This window comes from Peromyscus eremicus, chromosome 2, assembly GCF_949786415.1.
Source record: "Peromyscus eremicus chromosome 2, PerEre_H2_v1, whole genome shotgun sequence".
NCBI lineage: Eukaryota > Metazoa > Chordata > Mammalia > Rodentia > Cricetidae > Peromyscus > Peromyscus eremicus.
In genome coordinates this window covers 77429417-77443401 of record NC_081417.1, presented here as the reverse complement: position 1 = coordinate 77443401, position 13985 = coordinate 77429417, and the positions used below count along the sequence as shown (strand labels likewise).

The 13985-nt window shown below is 41.9% G+C and overlaps 1 protein-coding gene across 1 annotated transcript in view; it reads left to right on the top strand.

Moving 5' to 3' along the window:
- The window catches only part of Svep1 (sushi, von Willebrand factor type A, EGF and pentraxin domain containing 1), a 178256-nt gene that overhangs the window by 17517 nt on the left and 146754 nt on the right, over positions 1-13985 (top strand). Inside the window, exons 2-3 of the mRNA XM_059254397.1 lie at positions 9192-9447; positions 13336-13512. Of these exons, the coding sequence (XP_059110380.1) occupies positions 9192-9447; positions 13336-13512 (433 nt within the window). The remainder of the gene's footprint in view (positions 1-9191; positions 9448-13335; positions 13513-13985) is intronic.

Here is a 13985-nt window from a genome sequence, read left to right as displayed (position 1 = left end):
CTCACGTTAGTCTGGAGACGGGGTTTCATATATCTCAGACTGGTTTTGAACTCCTGATCCTTCTGCCTCCACTCTGGATTACAGGAATGTGTCACCATGCCTGGCTCCTAGTCACCAACAGAGTAAAAATGTAAGATTAATTTGTCACATTTAAATCTACTTTAGGACACAGCCAGATATACAAGCATCAACCTTAATTTGATGGACTTAGAATGATGAAAGATGAACAGGTTCACCAAGATGGGTTTGTTTTATGGCAGAAGAATTAGAAGAAGTTTCTACAAAACAAACTTTAAATTTAAACTGAGGTAGACTATTTAAAGAGGATGGGAGGCATTGTTGGAAAAATGAAAAAGAGTTATGGGGAATTTTCAGGCACTAAAACATTAAGAAAGTATTTTCCATTCAGAAAGCCCCAACTGGGCCACCATAGCTGAACCAGAGTGAGGAGGTGGCATGGTGGACTCAAGAAGAGGCAGGCATGTGGGAAGGGAAGTGGCTAGAAGGATTGTTTAGGACTGGATAGTAGCAGAGCTTGGGAAAGAGTTCGAGTTTCACTTTACAGACAGACAGATTGACAATATTGAAAGTTAGAAACATGATTGCATTGGATTTCAGAAAAAATAACCTTAATGGCAGGTCAGAAAATGGACTTGCAAGAAGAACCCCCTCCTCTAGAGATGCTTAAATGGCTGCCTGGGGCAAGGCTGAGGCAATGAGACTAAGCGGTAGGCAGGTAACGTGGGTGAAATGCGTTGGTTTGGGTGGCCACTAACAGTGTGATAGACCAGAACAAAGGCACCATAGGTCACTCTGGGATTTTAATTTGGAAGACAGGGGATATCGGGTCATATATGAGGTACTGAAGACAGAATTATTTGTGCATGAATTGGATGTACTGTGTTTGGAAGACCTTGTAGTACATTCAGACAGAGATGCCCACTAGGGAAATCTCGGAGCTTCATGTGGGTGAATCTTGGAGTTTAATTTGATGTAGGCTTAGGAGTCGTTGACTTCTGGGGAAGGCACAGAGGAGAGGAAAAAGAGAAAATATGAAATGATGCAACTCTACATGGTAGAAGTAAACAAAAATCCCCTAAATACACTGTTAGGAGATAGTCGGATATCATGATGTGTGTGTTGTCAACCATACTCAAACACTCGTTTACACACATATATTTACAAAATACAGTATTTTCACACTTCAGTATTTCCTCATATTTATTTAACTGGTATTTTGTTGTTGGAATTGATTTGTTTCTGATTTTTTTATGATTTCAAATTACTCTAAGATGCAAAGCCTTTTGATTACTTGCGTATGTATGCATGGCTATTTCCTCATGATATCCAATAACTGTAGAATTTAAGAGCAAATTGTGTGACAAATGTAAGACTTTGATGACTTTCTCAAATGACATTCCAAATGTTAAGGGTTCCAGTGTCTTTCCCAGCAATCTCTGCTTCTCCACATGTTTAATAATTTAAAAATATTTAAATAACCATGACCATGTGAGAAGTCAAAAAGAATGCTTTTATTATTATTTAACTTAATATATTTTGGCATTCATAAAACTAAATATTTTCATACATTCTACCAATAGCCCACTTGCCCTCCTTCCATCCATCTATCCATCTATCCCTTCTTCTTCTTCTTCTTCTTTTTTTTTTTTTTTGCTTTCTTTCATTGCCTTTGTTTGGTTTGGTCAAAATACACACCTAGTTTCCTGTTATTTTTCTCTTTTTAGTTAGATATCTGTAAATTTTCTTTATCTTTTAAGGACACTAAAACATGTTTGATAAACATGATGTGTATATTGTACAATTTGTTCTTTGTTTTCTAATAGAAAGAGAGAGGGAGAGAGAGATAAAGAGAGAGAGAGAGAGAGAGAGAGAGAGAGAGAGAGGAGATCAGAGCAGTAACAAAACCAAGTATCACTTTCTAATGATACATCTTAGAATCTTTGCTAGACTTTTCAAAAGAATCTTAATTATTGGTGAAGAAAAAAATAAATCACTGATTTATTCCTTATCTACTTGAGATCTTCTGAGTTTCTACAGTCTCTACTTTTGTCTCAAGATAAATAATTAAGGGCTGGTGAGATGGTCCAATGAGTGAAGGTTCCTGCCACCATGCCTGACGACCTGAGTTCAGTCTCCATGTCCCATGTGGTAGAAGAGAACCGACCACTGGAAATTATCCTCCAATCTCCACATATGTACATGGTACATCCATGCCCCACAATCCATAAACCAGCATCATTAACAATTAAGACTATACCGTTTATTGCATGAATTATATAATTTTATTCATAATGTTGTATTCATTGAAAAAGCAGAAAATTTCATTATTTCTAGATACTCAAGTTGATTTTGCATTTCTCTCATTTACAGAATATCAGAAACCTGCTCTAGATTTTCTGTGTTTGTCCTGGAGTGAAAACACAGCTCTCTTGGTCTGTACTGGCCAATCCTGTAGCCTCTAGCCATGTTTACCTACTTAAATATAAGTTAATTAAAATTAAGGACAATTATCAGTTTGGTTCCCAGCTACAAGTGCTCCACAGTCACATGTGGTGAATGTCATCATGTTGACACACAGATACCCTGCTCTGCTGCTGAGTTTTTGTTAACTTGACACAAGCCAGGGTCACTTGAGAAGAGGGAACCTCAACTGAGAAAATAACCCCATCAGATTGGCCTGTAGGCAAGTCTATGGGACATTTTTTTTTTTTTTTTGATTTATTGGTTGGTGTGGAAGCACCCTGTCCACTGTTGGTGCTACCCCTGGACAGGTTGTAATAAAGCAGGCTGAGCAAGCCATGGAACCAAGACAGTCAGTGGTGTTCCTTCATGGCTTCTGCTTCAGTTTTTGCTTCTGGGTTCCTGCTTGAGTTTCTGCCCTGACTTCCCTTCATGGTAGAGTATAAACTGTAAGCTGAGATAAAGCCTTCCCTCCCAAAGTTGTTTTTGGTCATGGTGTCTTATCACAGCAATAAGAAAGCTAACTAGGACAACTGCCAATCAGAACAGAAAGTTCTCCTGGGTAGGGTTGACTTAGCTCATCTGCATTCAAACAAACATAGAAGGTAGCTTATTCATAACCCTCATCCCTGGCCACTTCTGTCGGTTATCAGCTTATTTTAATAATAGTGATAATGGTCATAATGGCAACAATAATAGATAGGAATATTGATAGCTAAGGACTCCAAACACCTACTTCTCCCAGATGTTTATTGTTTGTGGCAAATGGTTTACCTAAACATATACCTTTGTTCATGGATAAGCAAAACAAGAGGGACAAGCCCTCAGATCCCTCTGGTTTCTTTGATTATTCTCTGAAAGACATGATAAAGATTTGTTGTATGCCTTTAAATAAATAAAAAACAGATTCAGAGAGGCAAAAAACGGACAGACAACAGAGTGAAATTAAGACAAAACTGTAAGGAATAAAGAGAGAACCGAGTAAGGTAAAGAAATATTATAGCTAGAAAGATAAAGTACAATTCTAATCTCAATTCTTTTATTATTTTAAATATTGATTCTTTGAGAATTTCATATATATATGTGTGTGTGTATATATATATATATATATATATATTTCTTAATAGGAGGTAGAAGGGAATAAAATAATAACATTACACAAACAAGCAACAACAAAAATGATATTCAAGAAAAGGCTTGAGATGCCCCCGCTGGATCCAGACGGCATTAGGATGAGATCAAAATTGAAGAAAACAAAAAGAGAAAAAAGAAAAACTGGAGTGAATGACATCCAGGAGATGGTGAACCAACAGAGAAACGTCTTCTCCTGTGAACTCCAGAATATACATAAAGAAAACATTCCCAAAGAATATCAGACAGCATAAAATGGAATAACAGCTGGAACTGGAGGAAAGTTGGAGTATGGAGGTGAGGGAGTCCTACATGTAACTTCCAGGGCTCAGTTTGTGCTGGATGTTTCCCAGCAAAGAAAAGCACCGGGTGGAAGTCAAGTGGAAACTCTGACTTGCTTTACTAACTTTCTGCTCCATGGCAAAGAGGTCCTCAGACACAGTCACAGGGTGGATTTGTCCACCGTATGAAGTCATTAAAGGCTGAATAATGGCTTTCTCTAGTTGGCTTCCCCAGGACAGGCTGGCTGTAACGGGTCGTTGCAGTTTGGGTCTCGAAGTGGCTCATGTTGTGTTCTGTAGTTTAAGGATCAGGGTTCAAGAGAAAGTGTTGTCTCTTTCTGCTTTTACTGTCGTCTCCGACTGTTTCCAGAGCATTTTTGCAACAGCTCTTTGGAGGGAAAAAAAAACGCTTTGGGTAGGGGTGCAAGTAGGGGGTGCAGTCTTGTGTAAGGATGATGGATCTCCCTGCTAAACCTGAATTGCACAATCCTGCATTTTTATCATTCTGATGACTATTGCTGGACTCAGGAAGCCTCTTTTTCTTGCCAGCTGTTTATACAAGCAAATCAGAGGCATGATACAATGCAGATGGTGATAACCTTTCGCCATACAGAACCCGTGTCCAGTTTGGATTTGGCGGGATCTTTTGTCTCGTTCAGTATTCTGAACACCCCCCCCCCGAAAAAATATGTAGCAGATGATGCAAACTGTTTCAGAAACACAAAAGAAAAATGCCAAACTTCTACCACATTCCACAGCCATTACCACAGACCCATTTGGCTCTGAAATCCTGGTATGAAAAAATGTTTTATTGAATTATGTTTTAATTCAAGAATAATGAGCCAAATAGATGGGGAGAGCTGTAAATTATTTTCAGTAATACATCCTCCCTTGTCCATCTTTAATGCACATTCCAAACCCAGATCTTGTGTAACTCTTTGCCTGGACCACTCATCCTGCCATTATTCTTCTTATCTTCAGCTTCTTGGATTGACCTGCCAATTGAGCTGAAGGCTCCTGGAAATGCTGATCAGCGTCTCTGCAAAGAGAAAATAGCAGAATCACAGCTTAAGGTTTTGTCTGTTTTTTATTTTTTTAGATTTATTTATTTGTTTTTCCTCTGTGTATGAAGTGTCTGATCTGCATGTGCTCCTGGTGCCCGTGGAGGTCAGAAGAGGATGTCAGATTCCCTGGAACTGGAGTTATGGAGGGTTTTGAGCCACCATATGGGTGCTTAGAACTAAGCCTGGGTCCTCTGCAATAGCAGCCAATGCTCTTACCCACTGAGCCTCTGCCTCCCACCCAGCTTAGAGTCTGTGTGTCTGATGATCAGTGACTGTGAGAAGGACGTGCTGAAGTCCATGCAGACATGGAGGAAAGGCCTGGGGTCAACTGAGGCTGACATTCCAGGAAAGGTTGTGTTTATAATGGAAGGCACAAAAAGAAAATTAAATGTTATATCATTTAAAATACTTTTATTCATTGAACTATTCATATATTTATACAATGTTTATTGACCATTCCACCATCTATTACCTCTGTCCAAATCCACCTAGAATATTTTTTGTATGAATAGTACACGTTTACACACTCACATTCCTACTACTTACTCCAGACCAACTTGTTCCAGTATGCTACTTTCCCCACTCGGTTCAGTGAACAAACATTTATGAACACATACTTTACACATACACTGCTCGTGATAGCATGATCGAAAGTACCACAATGAAAAAGAAATCTGCTTCTCTCTTTCCCCTTTCATCATTACTGTCAGGTTTTCAGTGTCTTGCTTACAGTTAACTGCCATGACCTTGTCAACCGGCCATTCAAAATGACCATGAGCATTGTGGAGTGTCTGTGGAGATGCAATTGCGACTTCTGAATGGAACTAGAGTCTATGTCTATCTCCATCTTTGCTCTTCACTAGGTTGCAGACACAACCCACTGCCTCCTGGAGGGCTGGAACAAAGTCTTTCCCTCCGACCACAGAAAAACAGAAGTTTACAAACAAATTACCTCATATCATTCTAAACAGATAATTGAGCTTTTCCCCAGGAATAGTATTGAGCAATACATGTGTTCATATGGGTGTTTCAGGCCATTCCAATTATTGCTTGTTTGTAGAACTTTAATGTATACATACTACTAATGTAAACACCCCCCATATGTATACATTAAACTTGAGAAACTTAAGTGCATTCAGTTTCTCATCTTCATCTGTACCCAAGCTGCCCCTCATTGGCCTGCAGAAGGAGTTTTGCAGCTGTCCCTGGTTTCTTTGTCTTTGTAGTCTCAGGCCTCTCCGTTTTCTGTATGAGAAGCCTCAACCTGTGTTGTACATTTCCTGCCCTTGGACAGAAATCAAACACTTTCTTCACAAGTTTCTGGCACCTTCGAGTGGATAATGGTATTTAGAGAGCAACCAGCTCATTTCTACCGGGTTAGTCTTTGATTGATTGTGTGTGTGTGTGTGTGTGTGTGTGTGTGTGTGTGTGTGTAACTACTGGGTCAAACAGAATTTAGAGAAAAATTTCATGAGCTGATTCTCAAGCTCAGCTGGCAAAGGAAATATTTAAGTCTAACCACAAATACTTTTAAAAAAAGAAAAAAGATGGTTAAAACTTCCTTTCCAAGTATAAAAAAAAAGAATGTAAAGCAATAGCACCCCACACTGTGTGGTTATTAACCAAGAACAGAGAGACAGAGAATAAAACAGAAAGGAGAGGATCGATCCGTGAATGAGTGGGGGAAATAATTCTCTATTTGAATAAAAATGAAGGTAGTCTCTATTGTTCACTAAAGTAAAACAAAACTTAAGGATTTTTAAAATAACAATTTTAGTGTGACACATAGGCGAGTATTTGAGCAGGTTTAGGGTGAGGAGGAGGCAGAAATCTCCGAGGCTTTCTCCTGAGCACAGGAAGAGCTGCTCTTTATTGGCCAGTGTAGACAGAGTGTTCTCTAGACTCAGATACCAAGGAATTTAAATAGCCCGCCCTCAGTGGATCTCACGGGAGAAGACCACACTTGCAATTGAAACGCCCTTACCCTCGAAGTGCCCGGCTGCCACTGCAAACACCCTGGAGCTGTGCAGCAAAGTCACCTTCTCCTGTCATCCCTGCACCTCATCTCTCGTCCTGTAAATGTGTGGAGGTGCCGAGGTCCAAATGAGATTCCCTACTCACCTCCCAAGGTACCAGGGAGTCCCACTGGGGTGAGAAACTGTGTGTTGAGATGAAACATTTTCTTACGGCTGGTGATGGCTTTTAAAACTCTATCTTACTAACGCTGAATGGAATGTATATTCGTGGACATTTCTTCACATTGTTTTGGGGGTAGAGCCCAGGTGTGGGTCATACTAGCCGTGCGCTCTACCCCCAGCCTAGAACTTTTTCTTTGATATACTTTTCCACATGATGAGGAAACAAGGCTAGCCATCTACAAGCATCCAAGAAAACTCAAAACTAGAAGTTTCCAGTACTTTTCTTTTGACAACTGAGTCATGTTTAGGATTCCTCCTCTTTCCCCCTTTTGCAAAGCTGCCTGGGGAATGTTCACTCCTCAGATCTCTGAGCTTCTGCTTTCTGAGTTGTACAATGGCCTCATTCATGGTCATGCCTCCATCCTGAATATCCAAATGGAAGAGGATCTGTGACTCTTGGGGCCTCAAGAGATGTCTATCTGTCATCTTCTCTGGGACTCGATTGGGTGTGGAGACAGACTGGTACAGACTTCAGGGTCTCACACAAGAGTATAACGTCTCCTTTCTCCAGCCTTTTCCCTCCCCTTCTCCCCAGAGGCTCTTGTCTGGGGATTAGAAAAGTCCCGCACTTGTCGTGCAGTCATCCCAGACCACTTGTCCTTCATCAAGTGGACAGCTTTTTAAACTGTGAGATCCAAGACCGTGAAGGCTGCTGATTGAGGCCCTGGCGTGTAGCTGAGGAATGTCTGTTAACATTGTGTGCCCTGTTCTGTCACACACACAGCCTTCTTTCTAGGCTCCCGTCTGCTCCGGCTCGCAGTACTGGGCTTGCTTCTGGGGGGCTGTGGTGACGTACTTAAACACCTGCTCCCAAACTGCTGGCCCTCGAGGTGGTTTCTGGAGTCATTTTCCGTTCGATTTTCTGTACATTCAGGTTTGGCCGGTTCAGTTGCAGCTCACAGTAGCTAAGTTCAGGTAAGAATAATTCAATTATAAGCAGCATCCCCTGAGTATCTAGCGGTAGACGTCATACAGATATTGGTCTTAACATCTGTAAACAATCTAGACCAGCTTGTGAACCTACTCCCTAAAGTAAGTGGAATCGAATTTATCCTTCAGACCGTACCTCATTTTAATTTTGACAAATGTAGGGTATAATTGTTGCTGTTCTGGCCCACTTTCTAGAAAATGGGCAGTGGCTCTCCCGTGATTGCCTAATAAACCAGGCTGCCTTCTAAGTAAGATCTGGCTAGAAAATGTATCCTGGTACTTCCTTGCCTTTCCCACAAAATTCTGACGAAAAGCCACAATAGAAAATTGGATGACAATGCTAGATCCACACCTGGAGTTCTTGTGCCTTTGAGGTTTGACATTGTAAAGCATCTCTGGCAATGGAGTGTTAAAAGCTTCATCTGTGCTTCTGTCCAGGGCGAAGGAACTACACACGCATCGTAAAACAGAATGACCTGTCCTAAAACAATAAAGCTCAAATTTCAGGGTCAGTGAATCCATGTTTTCTCATGAAGATAGAATGCTGCCAAAACCTGCTGATTTTATGCGAATCTGGGTGGTCCAAAGAGATGAAGTAGTGGATCAATTCTACATTTTTGAAGGAGTAGTGGAAAAACAAATATAGGAAGAAGGTCAGCCATCATAAACCCTGGAAAAGACACTTTCTGATAAATTTTTCTAGTGAGGCTGGGGGTGGTTTCGATAAGGAGAGAGGTGCAATGTAGATGCATAGAACTCAGGGTTGGTTCATGTTTCCAGGACTGGAAAACCGATAGGTTAGCTTCACAGGAAGTGGCAATTATCAAATCAATGTCGTTCTGTAAACCCTTGTTCTTCATTGGCAAGCTCTATGGCGATGAGGATGATGGTGATCGTGGTTATAGCAATGATGAGGATAACACATTTTACATGGTTTTGAGGCTCATTTCGCATCTGCAAGGCCGTTGCAGATCCCAGTCTCTGCCTGTTTCTGTTTTTCTCTCGCTGACCAGTCTGACCGGCGTCTCTCAGGTGCTGCCTTAGCCAGATGAGGAAGCAGAGGGGCTGGCGCCACTCACACTCGGATCTTTCCTGTGTCCTTACAGCAAATCCTTCGTCACTCTAGAGAAAACTCCACCAAAGTCATATTTCTCATCACCGATGGCTACTCCAATGGCGGAGACCCCAGACCCATCGCAGCGTCGCTGCGGGACTTTGGAGTGGAGATCTTCACATTCGGGATTTGGCAGGGGAATATCCGGGAACTGAATGACATGGCTTCCACCCCGAAGGAGGAACACTGCTACCTGCTTCACAGTTTTGAAGAATTTGAGGCTTTAGCTCGCAGGGCATTGCATGAAGGTAATGGAAGTGAATAGCATTACAGGTACCTTGAAATGTTGTTGTTGTCTGGTTTTGGTTTTTGTTTTGTTTCTCTTGTTGCATGAAGAAGAATAATTTCAAACTCTCACCGTGCTCTTGGTAGAGCACGAGGCTTGTGAGTGCTTTGGGTGTCCTAACATACTCTGAACTGCCCAGAGAGGGCATCCCGACCTGGCAGAAACCTTGTTTTGCTTTGTTTCTTAACAGCTGTGCTGAATTTTCCCTAGAACATCCATATGTTCCCACCTAGATCCATGGGATGAATTGAGGTGTGTTTGGAGGCCACACACAGAGTGGGAAGCCTTCACTGAGATCCCATTTACAGCTATCTGGACAGATGAAGTAAACATTGTGAGACATGAGCATTGAACCTCACCAGAATGTTTCCAGAAATACGCGGGGAGATAGGGCACTAAACACTTAACACATACTTCTTGCCCTGACAACTCAGAGATAAATCGCTTTTGTCTTAAGAACATCAGTCCTAAAGGGGGTGAAAAATTAGCAAATGCATTCATGGGAGTCCTTGATGAACCAAGTATGAGGATGTTTAGATGTACAGTTCTCAGTTCGATGGACTTGCCTATTGTAATTTGAACCAGGAGAAAAGAATGCAGACTGTGAGGAGTTGACAGGAGATTTAGCCATGTGCCAAACTGGGCATGATCCTGGCAGGTACTCAAGCGAGAAATTTGGCATAAGGTGGGAATCATAGCAATGGATTCGAAGCACCCGGTGAGGCTCAAAAAATAAACATACAAGCAAACAAACAAACCAAAACAACCAGGTTAGCCCTGGTTGAATTCCAAGAGAAGAGCTTCCAGTGGACTCTCAGGCTACTGCTGTGGGTCTAGCAAAAGGATTAGACTCTCTGGGGTTGGGTGGGGGTACTAGCTAAGCTTATTGGGGGTAAGAATCTTAGAAATGGAGAGGGACTTAGAGCAGGGCTTGGAAGTGGGGAGGAGGTGAGTGTGGGGAGCAAAACCAGGCTTAGGTTTAAATCCTAGGCCTGAAACTGACGTTTAATTTTTAAGAGCTAAGTCATAAAAATTCAGAACTCTTGGATTTGGATCCTTGTTTCATCATCTACTAAGTGAGTGATTTGGGGATGAATTATCTGTCTTTTGACACTTCTCGGGTTTCTAGTCAGTGGAATAGGGAATGAGAGGAGTCTAACTTCACAGGCTTGCTACAAGAGTCAAATAGTTAAGGCACAAAAGGCATCTAGAAAATTGTTGATGAGGTGTGCAAAATGGACCATTGGGTAAAAGGTGCTCGCTGCTAAGACAGACAACCTGAGTTTGATCCCCGGGACCCATATGGAGAAAAGAGGGAACCAATGTATGCCCACATACGCACACTATATAGATGCAATAGAAAGAAAATTACTAATGGCATGTTTAAGGGCTCAATAACCACTTCTTTTGCTATCAATTACTTATTAAATATAAATGTTAATGGGTCATTTGTTATTAACTGCTTCAGGCAATCAAGTATGGGCTTCAACCTTCTCCTCTTTCAAAACAGGAATTATGTAATAATGTGTACCCCAGTTTTCTCAAGAGGATGAAATCTCTACATTTGCCCAAGGCTGCAGTGTCTAGTACATGGCCATAAGTAACTGGCACTTCCTTTGTTTCTCCCTTTTTTTTTTTTTTTTTAAGATTTATTTATTACATATACAGTGTTCTACCTGCAGGCCAGAAGAGGGCACCAGATCTCTTTACAGATGGTTGTGAGCCACCATGTGGTTGCTGGGAATTGAACTCAGGACCTCTGGAGGAGCAGCCAGTGAGTGCTCTTAACCTCTGAGCCATCTCTCCAGCCCTGTTTCTCCCTTTTTAGAGCAAGTGGTGTGATAGCTGGGGAAGCAGGGAGGTTATAGTTGGGGACACTAGTGGGTGTTACTAGATGGTATATTATATAGTGGGTGTTACTAGATGATATATTATATAGTGGATGTTACTAGATGGTATATTATATAGTGGGTGTTACTAGATGGTATATTATATAGTGGGTGTTACTAGATGGTATATTGTATAGTGGGTGTTACTAGATGGTATATTGTATAGTGGGTGTTACTAGATGGTATATTATATAGTGGGTGTTACTAGATGGTATATTGTATAGTGGGTGTTACTAGATGGTATATTGTATAGTGGGTGTTACTAGATGGTATATTATATAGTGGGTGTTACTAGATGGTATATTGTATAGTGGGTGTTACTAGGTGGTATATTATATAGTGGGTGTTACTAGATGAGAGTATAAAGTTAGGGGTGCTGTGATCTATAGATGTTGTATCAAATGAATCTCTAGTCCAGTTGTTCCTCTCTGTCTTATGGGACCAGTGACTAAAGTGAGTTAGTGAAGAAATCAGGGCAGACCGGGCTGTCAAGGAAAAGGCTGTTTAACTGTCACACACTGGACTTACAAGGCACCACATGTATTACACTAAACTCACATCTAGAGTGTGTCATACTTTGGTTGACTCTCCAGGGTTGGTAAGAAGAATCTCTGCTTTTACTGAAAAGATATGATGGCATCAGAGGTGAGTCTGATGTCCTCTCCTCCATACGCTTCAATTTGGACGGATCCACTTTCAGCCCCCAGACCCTCTATGTTTCTGAATATTCTTAGTAGCCCCAGATTGCAGCATAGATTTCCACTTACTCCTCTCCTGGGCCTGAATGCTACCATACCAACTTCGATAGCCAGGCTTTTCTTGCTCTCTAAGGTCTTCTGTTGCAAACAAACCTCTGGTCCAGTTTCTCAGAACTAATTCCCAGGGACCACAGTGCAAACCTTTCACCCACAGCATTGCCGCTGAGCTGGAGTTTTAAGGTGGTGCCTAGTTTTTCTGATCTCCTTTCCTGCAGCCAGAGCCTTCCCCTAACTTTTGTCCCTAGCTGCTGCACAAACTCCGCGTGAGTTCAGATGTTTCCCATTTGAGACCATCTCTCATCTCTTTCCCAGATCTTCATCTGCAGACTGTCTGCTTAGCCAACAGTCACCCACTTGCATTCTTCCTAGGGGCCCATCCCTGAATCTGGACTTGGCAGCCTGACCCTAGCGCTGGAATTCAAGCTAAGATCTCTTAACTTCTTCAGCTGAAGATGTAGACTTACCACTTGCTCCATTCGAGGCCATCCATCCTAGCTCAGTAATCTGCAGCCTTAACCCTGCCTTAAGTCTGTTTCTGAATGGCTCTGCTCAGGGATTCCTGGCATGCTTTCCTTCAGCTCTTGGCTCAAATACTCAGAACTGTCTCTTTCTGTATAACATGTGTTCCTATACTTAAAACTAAGAAGCAGGCTGGATGATGGTTGTGTCATTTAACTTATGTGGTGATGTTCTTGAATCAGATGACTACAGACATGATGTTATTTATTCTAGAGACAGTAGCCCGCAGTCAGCAGCACCCTTCCACAGTGGTCAGGATTGCGGTTTTATTTCTAACTTGAACAGGATTTGGGAAGTCTGGCTACTGCTGCCTGACCTCATTCAGAGGTCAGGGAATGCTGCTGTTGGAAGCCAGAGGAATGACCTGAAGGACCAAGGGCGTTGATTACCTGCTGCATCTGGAGTATTCATTCTGCGGTGCTCCATTTCTGCATGACCCTGCACGGCCTGGAACACTTAGGATGAAGTCCCAGACTGAAATAACTAAATTGGCCAGAGCTAGCCCCCAGAGTGTATTCCTGCAAACAACACATATCCATGTGTGGGTGGAGGTAGGGAAGAGTGGGAAATCAGACAGCTCAGAAGAGCTATTTTCTCCATCTTGCTCTTGATCTGTAATGACTAGAGAATGTAACAATCAACTGTCATTTTTTTTAATTGCCTTATATCTTATGTCCCTGGTAGATCTACCTTCTGGGAGTTTTATCCAAGAGGATATGGCCCACTGCTCTTATCTCTGTGAAGCTGGAAAAGACTGCTGTGACCGAATGGCCAGCTGCAAATGTGGGACACACACAGGTCAATTTGAATGCGTCTGTGAGAAGGGCTATTACGGGAAAGGTCTACAGTATGAATGCACAGGTGAGTCTCTGGTTTGGGTCCGACTATATCAGTCATCGGTTGCTGTGTAACAAATGAGCCTGAAACTCTATAGCTTTGAAAGTGTTGATGGTTGCTCACATGAGTCTACTAGGCAACTCCTTTGGTCTCAGCTGTCCTGCCATCAGCTATGAGGTGGTTAGGATCTTAAGTGCATTTTCTGAGATGTTTTGGAGTTGGCTGACTGTGGACTGATCTAAAACGACTTCTTCTGAGACATGGGAATCTGTCTTATATGAGGAACTGGTGGTGGAAGCAGATGGACAGGCTGAAGAATGAGAGCTTGCAAGGTCTCAGAACTTGGAGAGAGAGTTTTGAGGTCTTCTATCTGTAGTCACTCAGTCTTTTAGGTGCCTGAAACTAAACTGTGCCTCAGTCTATTGGATCAAAGCCAGTGAGATTCTGGTTCCTGGTCTACAGATAGTTGTCAGATTATCACAAAACCAGCAGAATAC